At 36.0% G+C, this 24,345-nt stretch overlaps 1 protein-coding gene across 11 annotated transcripts in view; it reads left to right on the forward strand.

Moving 5' to 3' along the window:
* Positions 1–24,345, forward strand: part of PDE1A (phosphodiesterase 1A) — a 397,310-nt gene that overhangs the window by 311,752 nt on the left and 61,213 nt on the right. For all 11 annotated transcript variants that reach the window (XR_004441671.1, XR_004441672.1, XR_004441673.1 and 8 more), the window contains 3 exons: positions 10,820–10,945; positions 14,852–14,953; positions 15,070–15,190. Coding sequence is in view for 7 of the 11 variants with exons in the window: in XM_033230958.1 (XP_033086849.1) it covers positions 10,820–10,945; positions 14,852–14,953; positions 15,070–15,190 (349 nt within the window). In the remaining 4 variants the exon portion in view is untranslated. The remainder of the gene's footprint in view (positions 1–10,819; positions 10,946–14,851; positions 14,954–15,069; positions 15,191–24,345) is intronic.

Consider the following 24,345-nt stretch of genomic DNA (forward strand, 5'->3'; position numbering starts at 1 on the left):
CCCTATCTCCAAATCTAGACATATTGAGGGTTAGGGCTTCAACATACGAATTTTAGGGCAAACACAATTCAGTCCATAACAGAGAGTTACCCTAAACTCTTTTTAGTTAGGGAGAGAAGTCAGTTATCTGAAAAGCAAGATTTGGTCTAGGCCCCATCAGGATCCAACTTACTTTATATGTGTGGGATCCTGAAATTTCTGTCTCACTAGTCAGGATGCTTAATAAGGAGATATATGTTAAGAGCTGATGTGTCTCTTGAACCACTGCATAAATCTCCATTCTTGTTGAGGAAAGATTAAATGTGATTTTTTTTCTAATTAACAGACTTTGTTTCTTAGAGCAGTTTTAGATGCACAGAGAAATTGAACAGGAAGTACAGAGTTCTATGAGTTCCATATGCTTCCTCCTGCTACCCTAAAGTTTCCTTGTTATTAACATCTTACACTGGTGTGAGATATTTGTTACAATTGATTAACCAATATCGATAACTTGTTATTAACTAAGGTCCATTGTTTGTATGAGGGTTCACTGTTTGCATTATGGGTTCTATGGGTTTTGACAAATGTATAATGTCCTGTATCTACCATTGCAGTATCACAGGCAATAGTTTCACTGCCCTGAAAGTCTCCTGTGCTTCATCTATCATTCCTCTCTTCCTGCCCCTTTACCTCTGGCAACCACCAGTCTCTTTAATGACTCTTTAGTTTTGCCTTTTCCAAAATGTCATATAGCTGAAATAATACAGTATACAGTTCTTTCAGACTGGGTTATTTCATTTAGAAGAATGTGTTTAATGTTCCTCCATGTCTTTTCATGGTTGACAGCTTATTTCTTATCACTGAATACTATTCCATTGCATGGACATACCATAGTTTGTTTCTGTATTCACCTATTAAAGCAAATCTTGGTTGTTTCCAAATTTGAGCATTCATGAATAATACTGATATAAGCATACATGTGCAGGCTCTTGTGTGGTCAGTTCATTTGGTTTTTTAATATATATATATTTAACAACTGATTTTCCAGATGTGGGAGTTATTGTTTGATGTGGGGAATATAGAAACAGTTTATTAAAATATTAGACAGTTTAGAACTTAAAGGACCATAAGATGAGTGAGATCCACAGTATAGATCATCTGGTCTGATTTCCATCATCTAAAAATAGAAAATGAAGATCTCGAGAGGTGAAGTGACCTGTCTATATGCACCTGGTCAGGTGATGGCAGTGGCAGAATTGAGGAGTGAGAAGAGGGACACTCACTGTCAATCCAATTTCTTATACAAGTATGCTCCCATGGCCAGAGACAGACACATGATAATTCTAACCTGTTAAAGCTGAAATGGGGTGGGCTTACACATGTAGCCCTTTAATGGAGACACAGGAAGAGTTACAATTCAAACAGTGAAGTGTTGGGGAGGGCATTCTGTCTGTCCCTGGAATGGAGGAAACCCCAGGGTCCCCTAGATTGACAGAGGTTGAAGGGAAAAGGAAAACTTCAGAGTCTGGTTATGTAGCAGGAATGTTATTTTTCTACCCATATTTGCAGAGTATAGGGAGATTTTTGCTTTTATTTGTATGTAATATCAAAGGAAAACAGGACTATGCAAATCATTTTGCTTACCACAGGGTCTCTATATCCACTGGATCCAGAACGTGGAGGATTTTAATTAAAGATTGCTCATCACTGAGCTAGGCTTTGTACAGGAAAACAGTTCTAGGGGTTTGAGAAGAAAGCAAGTGATTTGTTATCAGTGAATACCAGTTGCCCTTTCGACTTTGAAAAGTAAAGGCCAGTGGGCTGGCCTCTTCCAGCAGCAGTGTTAGATCATCACTCTAGCTTTCTCCTTTTACTATTTATCTGCGACTGGATGAAGAGTCCTGATTTACTTATGCATTTGGCTGTGGAGAGGGAGGAGGAGAAGGTGGAGGAAAGGAGGGGGATGACAAGGAAGAGGAGGACAAGGAAGGGTAGATGGGGGCAGAGAAAGAGAAAGAAGAATCATATTTTTTTCAATTTATATTTTAAAACTCTGTATAAAAATGGGGAAAAATTGTCTAACAAACTATTTAATGAATGAATTTGACATGAGCTTGAAAATTCCGTGAACCAAAATGTTGTAATGACCAAAATGCAACAATATAACATGATTTTTACCTCTCAATATTGCCTTCATCCAAGAAGAAATAAGGTAATATGTCATTTATATCAGTAATTATATTTTATTTTATATTATTCATTGTTACTTGGATTGAGAGTGTTTTTTCCAATCTGGAAACTAATTTACTACATAATACAAAATGGCTAAAATGCGATTTGGAACATAGGGCAAGGCTAAATTTGAGTTCAATGCAGATATTATAATGCATGAAATCCTTGAAAGTGTAAATAAATGGAAATAATTTCCTCTTTGTGAAAAGAAATTGCCAGGCTACATGTTACCATGGATACTGGATGTTGCTCAGAGTCTGTTCTTTTCTTAGCAGTCAAAGACCATCTCAAGCATTAGACCATGCCGCATTCTCAGCATCCTTGTTAGCTTTATGAGACAAAATCATGCACACTTTGCTACAATTAAATCTGGTTCAAAAACACATTTTAGCTTGTCTCTGAACAAGTAAATGGTGATACTTGGAGCCATATCATGTATTAACCCTGACAAATCTGCTATGGCTAGATTTGGTGCCATATAGTGCAAATGTTACTGGAAAATCACAGCTTTCCCCATGATCTCAGCAAACTTCTAGAAATGCACACAGTGTTCTGCTTGGGAAACATCTAGTTGATTATCTCTTCAATGAGGATTATACATATGCTTTGCTAGTTCACATTTCTGTATACTGAGGTATGATTACTGATTAAGTCCTTTTTAGGCCTTAACTAAGATTGTTAAATGGAAATCTATTCTAGAAATATGTGCTATTAAAGACATATGTTATTTCACCTTTATGATAGTGCTAGAAACAAAAAAGAAAGTAACAGTGCCTGGTAGGTCATTTATCATATGTTGGATGAATAATAAAGCTTGGTTTATCTGGCAGACTATCAGACACAGATTTTAAACAGGCTGCTTGTATAAAATGTCAGATTTCTTTAGTTTTTGTTTTCTTTGTTGTTTTTAAATAATTTTTATTGTGCACATTTATGGTATATAACATATTATAAAATAGAGATAGATAGTAAAATGATTAGTATACAGAAGCAAATTAATATATGCATCATCTCACATAGCTACCCATGTGTGGTAGTGGTGGTGTTTTAGTAGGAACTTTCGTTTTTTATTTTGTCCTTGTCTACTCTATCATAAATATTCAGTGGCAGGGCCAGTGCTAGGTTATAACTAGGACTTTACCCACTGAAAAGCCTGAAACAGTAAGTCTGAGTGAGGCAGTTTTAAGTCTAAGTATCTACCAGGAGATAGGAGAGTGAGAGAAGCCTTGGTGTTGGGTAAGTGGTAGCAAACTTGCTACAAGTTTTAACTTGACTTTCTTTTTTGCTCTATTGGTTGCCAACTTTCAACTTGCCAACTTATATGAATGAGTTCACCATTTTAAGAGATTGAACATAGTGATTTTGCTTCCATTCCACACTTGCATAATGATCTGGCAACCTAGGAGATAGAGGAAGGAGAAGCCTAGGTTCCATTATACAGATCTGAGAATGCTTGAAATATTTCAGACTTAGAGTTAGAACACCAAATTCATCAATGCAACTTGAAGTATACCAATTTATTTGATAATCAAATTATATTAAAATACAGACAGGTGAGAAATAAAAGCCTTTCCTTGATGTATTCATCATTTTAAAAAATAAAATGTTCCTTTTAAATGAGTGATGAAGCATACATTTTAAGTGTTCTTTAAAAATGATTTTTCCATCTTAATTTTAAAGCAAAAGGATCTATAACATTAAAATTTAATCACAACATTATAAGAGAGTAAAAAACTAGAATCATAAATAGATCAAATGATTTTCTTCATCCCCTTCCTGCTACCCAAAGTAATTTTAGTTTAAAGGAAGAGGGATGGTATCAACACTCTTGAATGGGTACAAAGGGGTTTGTTCATTCACTGATTGAATAAGATGTTAGGTAATTTTATTCTCTTTGACATAGCTAGAGTATTTTGCAGGTGTCTGGATTACAAATCAGAAGGAAAAGGCATAAGCACATTTAAACTATAATAATGATAATTAAAAGAAAACTAAGCACCAAAACTAAGTGGGATTTATCCCAGGTATGCAGGTCTGGCTCAACATTCGTAATTCAATTAATATAATCTATCACATCAACAGGGTACAGAAAAAAAATCATGTGATCTTATCAATAAATGCAGAAAAGGCATTTTACAAAAGACTCCAACCCACATTTATGATATAAACTCTAACTAGGAATAGAGAGGACCTTCCTTAACTTGATAAAGAATATCTATACTAGAGTAGAATTGTGGTTAAGAGGGACTGGGGTGGAGATAAAAGTTAGGAAGTTGTTGGCCAAAGGATACATAATTTCAGTTAGATGGGAGAAATAAATTCAAGAGATCTATTGTACAATGTGTCAACTAGAGTTAATAACAATGTGTTGTATTCTAAAAGATTGCCAAGAGTAGATTTTAAGTGTTCTCACCTCAAAAAATGGTAAGTTGTGAAGTAGTACATATGTTAATTAGCCTGAGTTAGCCATTCCACTATGTGTGTGTGTATATATAGATAGATAGATAGATATACATGTTTCAAGACATCATCTCGTACATGATAATTATATATATAATTTTAATTGTCAATTAAAAAGTAAATAATTAATTAGAAGAAAGGAATTTGTTAAAAACCTACAACTAGCATCATACTTAATGGTGAAAATTTGAAGCTTTCCCAGTAAGATTGTGAACTAGACAAGATGTCCTCTCTCACAACTACTTTTTGTATCGTACTGGAAGTCCTAGCTAATGCAATACAACTAGAAAAGGAATTAAAAGGCATGCATCTTGGGAAGAGAGAAATAAAATTATTTTTGTTTGCAGATAATATGATTGTCCATGTAGAAAATCTGAAAGAATTGACCAAAAACCTCCTGAAACTAATAAGTGATTACAGCAGGGTTGCAAAATACAAGGTTAATACACAAAACTCAATGGCTTTCCTATATGCCAGCAATAAACAAATGTAATTTGAAATTGAAAACACAAATACCATTTGCATTAGCACCACCCAAAATTAAATATTTAGGTGTAAATGGAACAAAACATATACAAGACCTTTATAAGAAAAACTGTAAAACTTTGATGAAATAAATAATACAGGGACAGATATTTCATGTTCATGGATAGACTCAAAACTGTCAGGATGTCAGTTCTTCCCAACTTCATCTATAGATTTAATGCAATCCCAATGAAAATACCAGCAAGTTATTTTGTGATTCTGACAAAGTGATTCTAAAGTTTGTATGAAGAGGCAAAAGACTCATAATAGCTAGCACAGTTTTAAAGGAGAAGCACAAAGTTGGAGGACTGACACTACCTAACTTTAAGACTTGCTACAAAACCACAGTAATCAAGACAGTGTAGCATTGGTAAAAGGACAAATAGATCAATGAAAACAGAATAGAAAGCCCAGTAATGAACCTACAAAAAATATAGTCAACTGATCTTTGACAAAGGAATAAAATCAATATAATCTTTTCAATAAATGGTGCTAAAACGAATTGACATCTACATGCAAAAGCAAAAAGAAAAGAAGAATCTAGACACAGACTGCTATGGTTTGAATGTGTTCCCCAGAATTCATATGTTGCAAACATAACCCCCAGTGTGACAGGGTTGGGAGGTGGGGCCTAATGGAAGGTATTGAGGTCATGAGTGTTCTGTCCTCATAAATAAATTAATGCCATTATAAAATGGGACTTGCCAGAGAGGGTTTGCTCTCTTGCACTCTCTGCCTTTCTACTATATGATGCTTTACACTATTTGGTGATACAGCAAGAAAGCCCTCCTAAGACAAAGGCATGTTGATCTTCGACTTTCCAGTTAAGAATTGTGAGACATAAATTTCTTTTTTTTTAAATAAATTACCCAGCCTCAGGTGTTCTGTCACATCAGCATAAAACACACTAAGACACAGGCCTGATACCCTTTACAAAATAAACTCAAAATGGATCACAGACCTAAATTTAAAACAAAAATCTATAAAATTCCTAGAAGATTACATAGGAGAAAAATCTAGATGACCTTAGATTTGGTGATGACTTTTAAAATATAATATCAAAGGCACAATATATGAAAGAATAAATTGATAAGTTGGATTTCATTAAAATTAAAAATTTATGCTCTACCAAACACACTATCAAGAGACTAAAAAGACAAGCCACAAACTGGAAGAAAATATTTGGAAAGAACATCTGATAACACATTGTTACGCAAAATACACAAAGAATGCTTAAAACTCAACAATAAGGAAAAGTAACAACCTAATTTAAAAATGAGCCAAAAACTTTACCAGACACTTTAGCTAGGAAGATATACAAATGGCAAATAGGCATATGAAAATATATTCCATATCATTCATCAGAGAAATCCAAATTGAAACAGTGAGATGCCAAATAGATCAACAGGCAATACACGTCTATTAGAATGGCCAAAATCCAGAACACTAACACCACCAAAAGCTGGTGAGAATGGAGCAGCAGGAACTCTCATTCATTGCTGGTAGGCATGAAAACTGGTATAGCCACTTCTGAAGACAGTTTACCAATTTATTACAAAATTGAAACTACTCTTACCATGTGATCCATGAATTGCACTCCTTGGTATTTGCTCACAAAAATTGCAAATACATTCACACAAAAACTTATGGCACAGATAATTATAGCAGCTTTATTCATAATTGCCAAAACTTGGAAGCAAGCAAGATGTCCTTCAGTAGGTGACTGAATAAATAAACTGTGGTATATGCAGATAAGAAAACTTTAGTGCTGCAAGGAAATTAGCTATCAATCGGTGAAAAGGCATGAAGGAAACATTAATGCATATTACTAAGTGAAAGGAACCAATTTGAGAAGGCAATTGTATTAGTTTGTTCTCACACTGCTATAAAAAGCTAGCAGAGAATGGATAACTTGTAAAGGAAAGAGGTTCAATTGACTCACAGTCCCACATGCCACGCAGAAGACATGGTTGGGGAGGCTGGGAGGCCTCAGTAAACTTACAATCATGGCAGAAGGGTGAACGGGAAGCAAGCATGTTTTCACGTGGTGGCAGGAGAGGGAGTGAAGGGGGAAGTGCACATTTTTCAGCAACCAGATCTCATGAGCACTCACTCACTATCATGAGAACACCAAGGGGGATACCTACCCCATGATCCAATCACCTCCTACCAGATCCCTCTACCGATACTGGGGATTACAATTCAATATAAGATTTGGGCAGGGGACACAGATCTAAACCATATCAAATAATATGCTTAGCTCTGTGTCCCCCACCCAAATCTCATGTTGAGTTGTAATCAACCTTTGGCTCATAATATGGTTTGGCTCTGTGTCTCTCATCCAAATCTCATGTTGAATTGTAATCCCATAATTCCCCTGTGTTGTGGGAGAGACCCAGTGAGAGATAATTGAATCATGGGGGCGGTTTCCCCCATACTGTTCTCATGTTAGTTAATAAGTCTCACAAGATCTAATGGTTTGATAAGGGAAAACCTGTTTCACTTAGTTCTCATTCTATCTCTTGCTGCCACCACGTGAGACTTGCCTTTCACCTTCCACTGTGATTGGGAGGCCTCTCCCCAGCCATGTGGAACTGTAAGTCCAATAAACCTCTTTCTTTTGTAAATTGCCCAGTCTCGGGTATGTCTTTATCAGCAGTGTGAAAATGGAGTAATACATTATTCCACTTCTGGCCCCTCCTGAATCGCATGTCCTTCTTATATTTCAAAAAACCAATCATGCCTTCCCAACAGTCCCCCAAAATCTTAACTCACTCCAGCATTAACTCAAAAGTCCAACTCCAAAGTCTCATGTGAGACAAAGCAAGTCCCTTTTGCCTATGAGCCTGTAAAATCAAAAACAAGTTAGTTACTTCCAAGATACAATGGGATTACAGGCATTGGGTAATGCTCCTATTCCAAAAGGGAGAAATTGGCCCAAACAAAGGGAAATTGGCCCAAACCCCAGCAGGGCAGTTATTTAATCTTAAAGCCCCCAAATAATCTTTTTGACTCCATGTCTCATATCCAGGGTATGCTGATGCAAGGGTGTGCTCCTACAGCCTCGAGCACTTCACCCCTGTGGCTCTGCAGGGTACAACCCCCATGGCTGCTTTTACTGACTGGTGTCAAGTGCCTGTGCCTTTTCCAGGTGCACAGTGCAAGCTTTCGGTGGATTTACCATTCTGGGGTCTGAAAGACAGTGACTGATATGGTTTGGCTCTGTGTCCCCACCAAATCTCATCTTAGATTGTAATCTCCACATGTTGAGGGAGGGACCTGTTGGGAGGTAACTGGCTCATGGGGACAGCTTCTCCCATGCTCTTCTCATGATAGCGAGGGAGTTCTCATGAGATCTGATGGTTTAAACGTGGCTGTTTTCCCCCTGCACTCTCCTGCTTGCTTCCCCTTTGCCTTCCATCATGATTGTAGGTTTCCTGAGGCCCTCGGAACCATGCAGAACTGTGAGTCAATTAAACCTCTTTCCTTTATAAATTATCCAGTCTCAGGTACTATCTTTATAGCATTGTGAAAATGGACTAATACAGTAACTCTCTTCTCACAGCTCCACTAGGCAGTGCCCCAGTGGGGACTTTCTATGGGGGCTCCAACCCCACATTTCCCCTCCACACTGCCCTACTAGAGGTTCTCCATGAGGCTTCTGCCCCTGCAGCAGACTTCTTCCTGGACATTCAGGCATTTCCATACATCCTCTGAAGCCTAGGCAAAGGCTCCCAAGCCTCAATTACTGTTGTCTGCAAACCTACAGGCCCAATACCATGTAGAAGCCACCAAGGCTTGGGGCTTTCACCCTCTGAAGCAATGGCCTGAGCTGTACCTTGTCCTCTTTCAGCCACGACTGGAGCTGGAGCAGCTGGGATGCAGGGCACAATGTCCAGGATGCAGGCACAGAGCAGTGGGGGCCCTAGGCCTGGCCCATGAATCCATTTTCCCCTCCTAGGCCTTCAGGCTTGTGATGGGAGGGGCTGCCATGAAGGTCTCTGAAATGCCCTGGAGGCATTTTTCCCATTGTCTGGGCTATTAACATTATGTTTCTCTTTATATATAGAAAGTTTTGCAGCCTTGAATTCCTCCCCAGAAAATGGGGTTTTTTTTCTACCACATGGTGAGGCTGCAAATATTTTAAACTTTTATGCTCTGCTTCTCTTTTAAATATAAGTTCCAGTTTCAGGTCATTTCTTTCTTCATGCAAATGAGCATAGACTTTTAGAAACAGCCAAGCCACATCTTGAACCTCTGCTGCTTGGACATTGCGCTCACCAGATACCCTAAATCATCTCTCTCAAGGTCAAAATTCCACAGATTTCTATAGCAGGGGCACAATGTCATCAGTCTTTTTGCTAAACATAGCAGGAGTGACTTTTACTCTAGTTCCAAATAAGTTCCTCATCTCTATCTAAGACGTCCTTATCTCTGTCTAAGACTTCCTCAACCTAGACTTCACTGTCTATATCAATATCAGTATTTTGGTCACAACCATTCAACAAGTCTCTGTGAATTTCCAAACTTTCCCATATCTTCCTGTTTTTCTGAGCCCTCCAAACTGTTCCTACCTCTGCTCATTACCCAGTTCCAAAGTTGCTTCCACATTTTTAGGTATCTTTATAGCAATACCCCATGCTCAGTACCAATTTTCTGTATTAGTCCATTCTCACACTGCTATAAAGAACTACCTGAGACTCAGTAACATATAAAGAAAAGAGGTTCCACAGTTCCACGGGCCATCCAGGAGCCATGGCTGGGAGTCCTCAGGAAACTTACAATCACCCAATCATGGAAGGGTAAAGAGGAAGTAAGCACATCTTCACATGGTGGCAGGAGAGAGTGCAAAGAAGAAAGTGCTACACACTTTTAAACAACCACATCTCATGAGAACTCACTCACTATCACAAGAACAGAATGGGGGAAGTCTGCCCCCAAGATCCAATCACCTCCCTCCCCTAACACTGGAGATTACAATTCAACATAAGATTTGGGTAGGGACACACAGCCAAACCATATCAGCAACATACTATATGATTCCATCTACATAACATTTTGAAGAAGGCAAAGCTATGGAGGCAGTGAAAAAAATCAGTGGTTGCCAGGGTTAGGGGAGAGAAAGGGACAAAGAGGTGGAGCTCAGAGGGATTTTTGGGCAGAGAAACTACTCTGTATGGTACTATAATAGTAGATATATGTCATTATTCACTTATCTAAACTCATAGAATGTATACCACCATGAGTGAACCCTAATCTAAACTGTGGACATTGGATGATAATGATGTGTGTGTATAGGTTCATCAATTGTAACCAAAATGCCACTCTTGTTGGGGATGTTGACAATGGGGGAGGTTATGCATGTGTGGAAGAAAGTATATGGGAAATTTTGTACCATCTTCAATTCTGCTGTGAGCCTTAAACTTCTCTAATAAATAAAGTTTATATAAAATTTTAAAATATCATACAGTAAAAAATAAAAGAAACTAAGTCCTTCCATAATTCTCACTGTTCAATTATAGGATGTTTACTGGTCAGATGACCTGATACTTGAGTAAGTCTTATTAGACATTCATGATGTCTAAAGAAATCCTCTGTTGGGCATTTTGTTTTTAATTCTTAGGTCAGATGTTGCCATTTTGTATAATGATCGCTCTGTCCTTGAGAATCACCATGTGAGTGCAGCTTATCGACTTATGCAAGAAGAAGAAATGAATATCTTGGTAAATTTATCCAAAGATGACTGGAGGTGAGTTTCAGAGAAAACCTAGGGGAAATTGACTGGAGGTGAGTTTCAGAGAAAACCTAGGGGAAATTTAATTTCAGGAAAGGAATAAATTATGTGATTTAAAGTCAAGAAAAAAGATGAAAGTTGATGCATTCCCCATATTACAAACTTAATTACTGTTGACTGGATGACTCTGAGAAGGATTAGTACTTAGGGACTTTGTTCAGAGCCAGACTCTGTTAAAGGGAGCTGAAGTATTTCCAGGTCAACTTAACATCTGTATGTCTGAATAAGACCACACACAACACAACAAATACTTTTACATACATAATTATACACTCTCTGGAATGGAGCTCTGCTCAATGTTTATCAGTATGGGGTATCTTTATAGTGGTGTTACATAAATTCAACATTTTGGCATTATATTCATTCTTTTCATATATTATTTTTTAAAAGATATGGAGTTAAGGGTTTTTTAAAAACAAAAAATTAAACACGTGGGAAAAAATTCCAATACACTAAAATGACCCAAGTGCAGAGGAAATCTTACATGCTTCTCCAAAGCATCTGTTTGCTTGAAAAAACTTACATGGTATGTTGATACTTATTGCTATGTAGGGAAATATGAGATGTACCCCTATCCTTCTGTATAACCTTTCTTCTCTTTTTCTTGATCCTTTGGTCATTATCATCTCCTTCAATTGACAATAGGGTTGCTGGACTTCACAAATAAAAGTAAAGGACAATCAATTGAATACGAACTTCATTAATCATATAATCTTCTTAGCCTATGTCCCTAATATTCTATGGGACTCACTTATAATAAGAAAAGAAAAAGACCTATATTTATCTTTAACAAAAATCGTATTAAAAGTCATTTAATTGACTAGAAAAGGTTTCCACTTGAATGTAAATATCAAAGCCTTTTGCTTTCATTTTTGGTTTTTAAATCAAGGTAAAAAGAAATATCGAAAAGGAAAGTGACAATAAAAATATTTTAAAACGTAAAAGATAAAAATCAGAGTTTAAAATCAGCCTAAATCTCCTATGAGTACTTTTTCAAACTTTCAAAATTTCCTGGTTCTTCAAGGCCATTTCTAGAAATATGGGCTCATTTTTGCAGCTCTAGAAAATGCTGTCAGATAGAGGGAAGGTGGAACTTTCTCTTGGAGACACAGTTCATTCCTTTCATTTTACAGTAGACCCTTGAACAACACAGGGGTTAGGGGTACCCCCATTCAGCTAAAAACCCATGTATACCTTTTGACATTTCAAAAACTTAACTACTAATAGCTCATTCTGGATAGGAAGCCTTACCAATAATATAAAAGTTGATAAATACATAATTTGTATGTTATATGTATTGCATACAATATTATTAAAATAAAATAACTAGAGAGAAGAAAATGTTATTAGGAAAATCATAAAGAGGAGAAAATATATTTGCTATTTATTAAGTGGAAGTGGGTCATCAAAAAGGCCTTCATCCTCTGTCTTTATGCTGCATGGGCTAAAGAGGAGAATGGAAGAGAAGGGACTGGTTTTGCTTCTCGGTGTGACGGAGGGGGAAAAAATATGTACATAAGTGGTCCCACACAGTTCAAACTCATGCTGTTCAAGGGTTAACTGTATTCTGTAGGAAATAGTAGCCCAAGAGGATTTACAGTCTAGAAATGCCAGGATCTAACTGTAAAAGAATTTTAAAGAGACCACTGTTGGGCTATGTAGCGATTAGATGGTCAAAGGTAGGAACAAGCAGACAAGTTCTGAGATATTTCCTAAAGCCTGAGAGATTATTTACATCTAGAGTATTAGTTTATTTTCTTAATCAGTGATTACCATTCCCATAGATAATTTTTATAATATTAATTTTTGTTGTTATTCGAAGAAATAAATCTTTTTTCCTCAAAGTTGACTTGTTGCTATTTCAGTGCAATTTTATTTCCTATTATATTTTGTTATTTACCATTCTAACTATTTTATTCTAATAATTTACTGCTGTAATTGTCTAAGTTTCTGTTTGGTAACTTCAGAGTCATTTTAATTGAATGTTTTTAAAGAATTGTTTTGATAAATAGTGTACATATTATATACATTTTAGAATTTAATAGATTCAATACTTTCTAAAAATCTATAAAATACATATTTGATACTATACCTTTAATAATATTTTACTAAGAATCAAAATATGAATATCTTCTTAAAGACTCGTTTTCTGTTTACATATCTGTTTATTTCTTAAAGTACTTTTAGTAAAAATAAATGCATTAATTTAAAAGTTTTAACAAGAAAATTTTATAAATTAAGTAACGTTTTCTTATTTTGCCTAATTTAGTGACATATAATTAGTTGATTATTGATAACATCTGGCATTTATTGATCATCTATATGCAAAGCACAATACATTTATTAGATTCTATTTATTTCCTTAAACTCTAGTCTCATTTTCCTTAGTTAACAGAAATGTTTTTATTCAGTTGCTTTTCAAATATGGGTCTTGTCATATATTCAGAGAAAAAAATGTAATTGAGAATAATTTTATTAATAGCTTCCTTTCCCTTACTACTTGAATAAAAGTAAGCAAGCTATCCATTATCATAAACAGTAAGCAGAGTATTGATTCTTATGGCTTCCATCTAAAAATTCAATAGAAATGTTGAGTGCTCATGATTTTCAGCAAGAACCATCAATATGTAGTTTTTTAAAAAACAAATCATCGAATAGATTATATCATCTTTAAGTAAAATATCTTTGTGCAAGATCATAATTCAAGTTTCCTTCACATTTTTGGTTCAGCTTATCCTACTGGCCACACCACACAATGAAAATGAAATATATTTTCCAGTACAAGTTATTTTTTTAACTTATCTGTATGGAGCAAGCAAGGAATTGTGGAACACGCAAGCCTTTGCTGGGGTGCCTTATTTTCTACTAAGTGTGAGGCTGTGTGACATGGTTATTATATTTACAGTGTCTTGGTTACAATAGTCAGTAATACCAGTGGCTCTGTCTATGTTATGTAGGGTCAGATCCCAAAAGCTTAGACAATCACTACTCACTTTAGCATCTTGTTTTCTCTGGGGTTCTTATGATGGGAGCTTGGCACAGTGGAGTGGTCCACGTGTCTGCTTTGGAAGTGGGAACTTTTGGGTTGAATCTTATCTGAGCCATGTACTAGCTGTGTGACTGGGTGACTCAGTCTCCTCTGCTGGGAAATATTAATGCTCCCTCAGGGATTGTTAGGAGGATTAAATGTCTTTATGTACATACAAAGCAACTAGTTGCTGAAGTATTCTAATATCCATATGTATTATATGAAGACATTTAATCCTTACAGTTCAGTGCCTTGCTGAATAAATACTGAATGAATAGCACTGGTTTTATTAATAGTAGTAGTTTTGTTTAAAAATGCAAAATGAAGAAGGATCAGAGAGGGTCTTGAAAACTCATGCCCTTTTTATCCCTATCTCTTTTCTGAGACATCAAACCTTTTAGTTTGGTTGACCATGTGGATTTAGAATAGTCTCAGACCCCACTGGATTACTTTTTTCCCCCCAAAGCATTGAAATACTATATAATACTGTATTTGGAATAGTTTTTCTTTAAAATGGCTAAAGTTCCTTTCAGATTAAAAATAATAATATTTAGGAATTATGACTGCAGAAGAGTTGTGGGAGTGAGAAGGGAAAGCACTAGCTCTTCAGGGAGGTGTGAACATCATTGCCATTCACGCTGCTGGCAACTTCTTAGATCCATGACAGTTAAAAGGTAAAATAAGGTCAAACTTGTGTGTGGACTTGCACATTTAAAAGGTAGCATCTTTTGTGTTCATATCCATTAAGAACAATAAAACATGGTGAGTGATTATTTATAGAAATGTTCCAATAAAGGACTGAATGAACCTTTCTCCTTTTGGTGACTCTATAGGGACCTTCGGAACCTAGTGATTGAAATGGTTTTATCTACAGACATGTCAGGTCACTTCCAGCAAATTAAAAATATAAGAAGCAATTTGCAGCAGCCTGAAGGGTAGGTTTTGTTTGTTTGTTTGTTTGTCATGTTAAAATTCCAGGGGCTTGGCCTCAGGAAAGACTGTAATTGGTTCCTTTGTTTTGAATAATATAAGCATGTCCTTGGTTTGACAGGATTGACAGAGCCAAAACCATGTCCCTGATTCTCCATGCAGCAGACATCAGCCACCCAGCCAAATCCTGGAAGCTGCACTATCGGTGGACCATGGCCCTAATGGAGGAGTTTTTCCTGCAGGTGCCTCTTTCACACTCTGTGCAAATGTTTTTGGAAATAGTGACTGTGCATATTAGTGTACACCTTTTCTGTATGGAATCCAGGGCTTGTGACTTACTGTTATCAATTGGCCACCACACATTCTTGGGGGTTTCAACAAAATTTATTAATCTTTCAGAAAAAATGTATTAAGTCTATGTAGTGTGATACATGTTTTAAAGAGATTCAAATTTTGGATCTCAGATGCTACTCTCAGGAAAGAAAAACAAAAACAGCTAAGAATTGTTATCTGCTGTTAAGACGTAAGTGCCACAGCAGAGACAGCAAATAGCTTTCATAATAAAAAGAGTAGATGAGGATGTATAACCGTTCTGCATAAATCTTGTTGGCCAGAATTTTAATGGAGCCCGAGAAATATTGCTTTAGCTGGGTGGACACATGCCTAACTGAAATAGGCAACAATAACAGCAACAAAAATCTAATGTTACGTCAGAAACAAGTCTGGATAAGGATTGTGACTGGTGTTCTCTGCCATAAGTACACATCTTTTCTTTATACACGTGCCTGTTTTGCAACCCCCACAATCCAAGCTGGAGTACTACAATACAAATGTGATGCTAACCACTCAGAGTTAGCATCAAATTGCACAAATTAAGGGCTCAGTCTTCCACAAGATTGGCTCCACTTCACATACCAGCTGTAAATGGGGTTGTGGGACACTGGCACTTCTGACCAGCCAGGTACAAGTTCAGCGGTTCCCACAACCCTCTCTAGGTTCAATAACTTGCTAGAATGACTCACAAAACTTTGAAAGTGCTATCCTTACAATTACAATTTTATTATAAAGAATACAATCCAGGAAAAGCCAAATGAAAAGGCCCATAAGAAAAGATCTGGGAGGGTCTTGGATGCAGAGCTTCCTTGCTATCTCCAATGGAGTTAGCCAGTGCCACCATCCTGCCTTGTCCATGTTTTCACCCACCAGGAGGTGCTACTGAGCTTTCCTGTCCAGAGTATTTATCAGAGTTTTATTACATATGCATGGTTGATTAAACCACTGGACATGTGATTGAACTCAATCTCCAGCCTCGCTTCCTTCCCAGATATCCCCTGACTAGCTTAAAGTTCCAACTTTCTAGTCATGTGGTTGGTTTCTGGTGAAGAGGCCCTATCCTGAAACTATCTAGGGGATAGGCCAAGAGTTGCCTCATATGCATAGACTCTCCCATCACTCAGGAAATTCCACAGGTTTTTGAAGCTCCGTGCCAGGAACTGGGAATGAATATCAGATACTTTTTTTTTTTTAATTTTATCACAGTCCCATCTAGAGAAGTTCTTTCATTTCTGTATTTTCAGATTATTTCATTTCTCAGTATTGTTCTTTGTTTTGAATGTTTGTTCATTGATTTTATAGCTGTTCTGAAGATATAAACACCAAATAGATTACTATGTTTGGATGACTCAGGTTTCTCTCTCCCATTGTTGATGGATATAATGTGTGGTTTCATTTTTACATTGCAACTCATATTCCTAGAGAAAGTTACTGAGTAGCATCTTCTAAATTCAAATATTTTGATCCTAAAAATAGTATTGGAAAAATGTTTTAATAATTTACTTTGTGCTAAAAAAAATACACTAAGTGTAAAAACCTACCAAATTCTAAAGGTCAACTGCTTATTATGGTACATTAAAAATTATAATAATATACTCAACCAATCAACCAGAAAATGATAATTGTATAGAGACCTTAGAGATCTTTCTGAATAGCCCCGTGATATTAGAGATGCAAAAACAGAAACATAAAGAGATACAAAGGTTTTTTAGGTTACGAAAAAATTTTTAAATATCTTAAGTTGAATGATTTTGAAAACATAATATTTGAAAATTGTTGGATGCAACTGAAGCAGTGCTTAGGGGAAATTTTATAGCTTTACACATTTATATTAGAAAAAAACAAACATGTAATAAAGTAACTTATATCTGTTTCACCTTAAGAAGCTAGAAGTTAAGAAAACTGAATCAAAATAAGTTGATGGAAGGATATAATATTTATAAAAGTCAAAAACAGTGAAACAGAACAAACAATAACAAAAGTTAACAAAGATAACAGTTGGTTCTCTGAAAAAGTAATGAAATTACTTGCAGGATCAAAAAGAGAAAAACTATAAATGAAAAAGAGAATATCATTATAGGGCCTATATTCATCAAAAGGATGAGGAATATTATGCACAATTTATGCCAATAAAATTGAAAACTTAGATGAAATTGTCAAAATTTTTAACAGATATAAATTACCAAAACAGACACAAGAAAAAATCATGTAGCCTGAATATTCATATATCTGTTTTCAAAAGTTGAATTTGTACTTTAACTCTTCTTATGAAGAAAACTCCAGGCTTAGATGACTTTAATTCTATTTCTGATTTCAATTCTCAATATTCAATTCAATTGAGAGATGGAGAATTCTCTCAAACATTTCAGGAAGAAATAATGCCAGTTTTACACAAATTCTTTTATGACATAGAGGAAGAGGAAAATTTGACAGCATAATTCTCGACAATACCTGACAAAGACTTTTCAAGTAAAGAAAATTACACATCCACATCTGTCATAAAACTAAAGGGGAAATTTCTTTTAATTTTTAAAGTTTTTAGCAAATCGAATCCAGCAATTTAGGAAGAAAGTGCATATCATATCATAATGAGTCAGTTTAATATTTAAAAATTAAGGTAATTCACCATATTAAAGGAAATAAAGGAAAAAAAATATATTATCAACCCTATAGATGTGCAAAATGCATTTGACAATATTCAACAGCCATTAATTATAAAAACTGTTAGTAAACTTGAAGCAGAAGACTTTTCTCAACCTCATCAAAGTTTTATAGCTAATGTGATATTTCATGATGAAATATTGAACATTTTTATTCTAAGGTCATTATAGGTAGCCTTACCTCTTCCATTCAACATTGCATTTGAAGTTCTAGCCAATGCAGGAAGGTAATGAAAAACAAAGTATAGTTTGAATAAAAATAAGTAAAACTTCAAAAAAATATTCCAATACATTCTAATAAAATAAAAATATTTTATCTATTAGTACATTTTAAAATACATAACTGTAATTATTTATGAACTACAACTTAGGGAATTAATCAGTAAGAGAAAAAGAGGAAATTCAATAAATCGATCTTTTTTTATTCTTCTATCACTTCTGATATTAGCTAGCATTTCATCTTCAATCATTACATAAAATATATACTGCTTTTGCTGAACTATACTTCAGTATAAGGGATATTTTTAATTATGATTTTATTCTACAGCTTACTATAAATAATACTTTTTTTGTCTTTTTTATTTTTTTGTTATACTTTAAGTTCTAGGGTACATGTGCACAACATGTAGGTTTGTTACATATGTATATAAGTGCCATGTTGCTGTGCTGTACCCGTTAACTCGTTATTTACGTAAGGTATATCTCCTAATGCTGTCCCTCCTCCCTCGCCCCACCCCACGACAGGCTCCAGTGTGTGACGTTCCCCTTCCTGTGTCCAAGTGTTCTCATTGTTCAATTCTCACCTATGAGTGAGAACATGCAGCGTTTGGTTTTCTGTCCTTGCGATAGTTTGTCCACATTTTCTTAATCCACTCTATCATTGATGGACATTTCTAAGTCTTTGCTGTTGTGAATAGTACCGCAATAAAAATATGTGTGCATGTGTCTTTATGGCAGCATGATTTATAATCCTTTGGGTATATGCCCAGTAATGGGATGACTGGGTCAAATGGTATTTCTAGATCCTTGAGGAATCACCACACTGTCTTCCACAATGGTTGAACTAGTTTACAGCCCATTAGCAGCGTAAAAGTATTCCTATTTCTCCACATCCTCTCCGGCACCTGTTGTTTCCTGACTTTTTAATGATCGCCGTTCTAACTGGTGTGAGATGGTATCTCATTATGGTTCTGATTTGCATTTCTCTGATGGCCAGTGATGATGAGCATTTTATAATGTGTCTGTTGGCTGCATAAATGTCTTCTTTTGAGAAGTGTCTGTTCATATTCTTTGCCCACTTTTTGGTGAGGTTGTTTGATTTTTTTCTTGTAAATTTGTTTAAGTTATTTGTAGATTCTGGATTTTAGCCCTTTGTCAGATCAGTAGATTGTAAAAATTTTCTCCCATTCTGTAGGTTGCCTGTTCACTCTGATGGTAGTTTCTTTTGCTGTGCAGAAGCTCTTTAGTTTCATTAGATCCCATTTGTCAATTTTGGCTTTTGTTGCCATTGCTTTTGGTGTTTTAGTCATGAAGTCTTTGCCCATGCCTATGGCCTGAATGGTATTGCCTAGGTCTTCTTCTAGGGTTTTTTATGGTTTTAGGTCTAACATTTAAGTCTTTAATCCATCTTGAATTAATTTTTGTATAAGGTGTAAGGAAGGGATCCAGTTTCAGCTTTCTGCATATGGCTAGCCAGTTTTCCCAGCACCATTTATTAAATAGGGAATCCTTTCCCCATTTCTTGTTTTTGTCAGGTTTGTCAAAGATCAGATGGTTGTAGATGTATGGTATTATTTCTGAGGGCTCTATTCTGTTCCGTTAGTTTATATCTCTGTTTTGGTACCAGTACCATGCATTTTGGTTACTGTAGCCTTGTAGTATAGTTTGAAGTTGGGTAGCATGATGCCTCCAGCTTTGTTCTTTTGGCTTAGGATTGTCTTGGCAATATGGGTTCTTTTTTGATTCTGTATGAACTTTAAAGTGTTTTTTTCCAATTCTGTGAAGAAAGTCATTGGTAGCTTGATGGGGATGGCATTGAATCTATAAATTACTTTGGGCAGTATGGCCATTTTCACATTGATTCTTCCTATCCATGAGCATGGAATGTTCTTCCATTTGTTTGTGTCCTCTTTTATTTCATTGAGCAGTGGTTTGTAGTTCTCCTTGAAGAGGTCCTTCATATCCCTTGTAAGTTGGATTCCAGGTATTTTATTCTCTTTAAAGCAATTGTGAATGGGAGTTCATTCATGATTTGGCTCCCTGTTTGTCTGTTATTGGTGTATAGGAATGCTTGTGATTTTTGCACATTGATTTTGTATCCTGAGACTTTGCTGAATTTGCTTATCAGCTTAAGGAGCTTTTGGGCTGACACGATGGGGTTTTCTAAATGTACAATCATGTCATCTGCAAACAGGGACAATTTGACTTCCCCTTTCCTAATTGAATACCCTTTATTTATTTCTCTTGCCTGATTGCCCTAGCCAGAACTTCCAACACTATGTTGAATAGGAGTGGTGAGAGAAGGCATCCCTGGTCTTGTGCCAGTTTTCAAAGGGAATGCTTCCAATTTTTGCCCATTCAGTATGACATTGGCTGTGGGTTTGTATGTCCTTGCACATGAGATGGGTCTCCTGAATACAGCACACTCATGGGTCTTGACTCTTTATCCAATTTGCCCGTCTGTGTCTTTTAGTTGGAGCATTTAGCCCATTTACATTTAAGGTTAGTATTGTTATGTATGAATTTGATCCTGTCATTATGATGTTAGCTGGTTATTTTGCTTATTAGTTGATGCAGTTTCTTCCTAGCATTGATGGTCTTTATAATGTGGCATGTTTTTGCAGTGGCTGGTACTGATTGTTCCTTTCCATGTTTAGTGCTTCCTTCAGGAGTTCTTTTAAGGCAGGCCTGGTGGTGACAAAATCTCTCAAGCATTTGCTTGTCTATAAAGAATTTCATTTCTCCTTCATGTATGAAGCTTAGCTTGACTGGATATGAAATTCTGGGTTGAATATTCTTTTCTTTAAGAATGTTGAATATTGACCCCCACTCTCTTCTGGCTTGTGGAGTTTCTGCTGAGAGATCCACTGTTAGTCTGATGGGCTTCCCTTTGTGCATAACCCGACTTTCTCTCTGGCTGCCCTTAACATTTTTTCCTTCATTTCGACTTTGGTGAATCTGATAATTATATGTTTTGGAGTTGCTCTTCTTGAGGAGTATCTTTGTGGTGTTCTCTGTGTTTCCTAAATTTGAATGTTGGCCTGCCTCGCTAGGTTGCAGAAGTTCTCCTGTATAATAATCTGAAGAGTGTTTTTCAACTTGGTTCCATTCTCCCCATCACTTTCAGGTACACCAATCAGAAGTAGATTTGGTCTTTTCACATAGTCCCATAATTCTTGGAGGCTTTGTTCATTTCTTTTTACTCTTTTTTCTCTAAACTTCTCTTCTCACTTCATTTCATTCATTTGATCTTCAATCACTGATACCCTTTCCTCCACTTGATCAAACTGGCTACTGAAGCTTGTGCATGTGTCATGTAGTCCTCCTGCCATGGTTTTCAGCTCTATCCAGTCATTTAAGGACTTCTCTACACTGTTTATTCTAGTTAGCCATTTGTCTAATCTTTTTTCAAGGTTTTTAGCTTCTTTGCAATGTATTTGAACATCCTCCTTTAGCTCAGAGAAGTTTGTTATTACTGATCATCTGAAGCCTTCTTCTCTCAACTTGTCAAAGTCATTCTCCATCCAGCTTTGTTCTGTTGCTGGCAAGGAGCTGCATTCCTTTGGAGGAGAAGAGACACTCTGATTTTTAGAATTTTCAGCTTTTCTGCTCTGGTTTCTCCCCATCTTTGTGGTTTTATCTACCTTTGGTCTTTGATGATGGTGACATACAGATGGAGTTATGGTGTGGATGTCCTTTCTGTTTGTTAGCTTTCCTTCTAACAGTCAGGACTGTTAGCTGCAGGCCTGTTGAAGTTTGCTGGAGGTCCACTCCAGACTCTGTTTGCCTGGATATCACCAGTGGAGGCTGCAGAACAGCAAATATTGCAGAATGGCAAATGTGCTGTCTGATGCTTCCTCTGGAAGCTTCGTCCCAGAGGGGCACCTGGCTGTATGCTGTGTCAGTCGGTCCCCACTGGGAGGTGTCTCCCATTTAGGCTACTCGGGGTTCACGGACCCACTTGAGGAGGCAGTCTGTCCGTTCTCAGATCTCAAACTCCGTGCTGGGAGAAGCACTACTCTCTTCAAAACTCAGTTGGAAAAGCAGAAATCACCCATCTTCTGTGTCACTCACATTGGGAGCTGCAGACTGGAGCTGTTTCTATTCAGCCATTTTGGAACCTCCCCTAAAACTGTTGCAGAAACATGATCATCTACATAGAAAACCTCAAGAGACCTACAAAAGGCTACTAGAATTAATAAATGAGTTTATTAGTTGTAAAACCAATTGTGTTTCTGTATACAAGCTGCAAACATTTTGAAAATAAAATTTGAAAACAGTATACTTTGTAACAGCATAAAATAATAAAATATTCGGGGATACCTTTAATTAAATGTATATGAAACCTCCACACTGCAAACTACAAAATATTGTTGAGAGAAGTTTTAAGACCTATATAAATGGAGAGATATATTATGTTAATGACTGAAAGACTCAATGTTTCTAAGATGTCAATTCTTCCAAAATTTTAATAAATTTAGCATAATCTTTATCAAAAATGTTAACAGGCTTATTTGTAGAAGTTGAAAGGCTGATTCTAAAATCTGTGTAGAAATATAAGAGTCTAAGGCAGCCAAAACAATTTTGAAAAAGATTAAAGAAGTTGGAGGACTTACACTTCCTCCTTACGTGAGTTAGTATAAAGCTACAGTGATCACAGCACTGTTATTGGCATAAGGCATAGGGATAGGCAAATAGATCATTAAAATAGAGGAGTGATTTCAGAAACAGGCTCACATATGTAAAGTCATTTGATCTTCTACAAAGGCAACAAAACAACTACGTGGGGAAAGGAAAGTCTTTCCACAAAAGGAAATGGAACAGCAACTATTGAATATTTTGGAAGAAAAGGAAACTGGTCCCCTACCTACACCTTACACAAAAACTAATTGAAAATTAAGGAGTTTAACACAAAACTAAAATTATAAAGCTCTTAGAGGAAAACACAAGAGATCTCTCTAATCTTGGGGGTAGGTAAATATTTCTTAGAGAAGACACATAAAGCATTACCCATACAAGAAAAAAAAAATGAAGTGGAAGAAAGCAAAATTCAAAACTTCTGTTTTTCCAAAGGCACTATTAAGAAAATGCAAACCACAGACTGAGAGAAAATATTTGTACTACAAATATCTGTCCAAGGACTTGTGTCCACTTGTGTATAGAACTCCAACAAATCAATAGTAAAAAGAAAATCAGGTCAATTTGGACAGATACTTTATAAAAGCAAATCTACAAGTAGGTAATACATACATACAAGTATGCTCGCTGTCTTTACTTATCAAAGAATTGTAAATTAAAGCATAATGAAATATCATATAGCCCCATGAGAATGACTAAAATTAAAATAATTGACAATATAAAGTGTTGCCAAAAATGAGGAACAACTGGAGGTATTATACATACATCACAGATGGGAGGATAAATTATTACAAACACTCTGGAAAACTACTGGACATCATCTACTGAAGTTAATATGAAGGGATATTTAATATCCCTTAGGACCCAACAGTTTTACCCCTAGAAAAATTAGTGTTTATGCTCACTAAATGTCTTATATAGGAGTAGTCATCACAATACTATTTACAAAAACTCAATGCTAGAAACAGTCCAAATATTCATCAAAAATAGAAATGGCTAAAAAACAAAACATGGTGTAGTCATGCAATGGAATATCATGCAACAATAAGAAATAGACTAATGATACAAATGACAATAAATCTCAAAAGAGTACATACTCTAAATCAATTTATATGAAGTTCAAAAATTGGCAAAATTCATATATGGTGATAGAAATCAGAACAATAGGTACCTATATGGGTTAGGATTCCTTGGACGAGGTTAAGGCAACTTTCTGGGGGTAATGGAAATGCTCTATATCTTAATTGAGTGTTATACAAGTGTTCCTGTTTATATGCTTCAGATTGGCACACAAATTTCCCTTTAATTTTTTTTTAAAAAGAGTATATCATAATGAAAGTAGCTCATCTCTGATTTAAAGAAGACCCGAAAATAATTACTGTGGAAAAAAACAAAACTAAAATCCCAGACTCTTGAAGATTACCATTAGATCTCCAAATAATATCATGATTTGTATTATCCTTTTGTTTTACTGATTTCAAAACAAAGAATACCCGACAGGATGATGAGATTAATGAATTCAATGAAATTGAGTTCAGATCTTTTGA

Source organism: Trachypithecus francoisi, unplaced genomic scaffold (genome assembly GCF_009764315.1).
Source record: "Trachypithecus francoisi isolate TF-2019V2 unplaced genomic scaffold, Tfra_2.0 Lachesis_group13, whole genome shotgun sequence".
Classification (NCBI taxonomy): Eukaryota; Metazoa; Chordata; class Mammalia; order Primates; family Cercopithecidae; genus Trachypithecus; species Trachypithecus francoisi.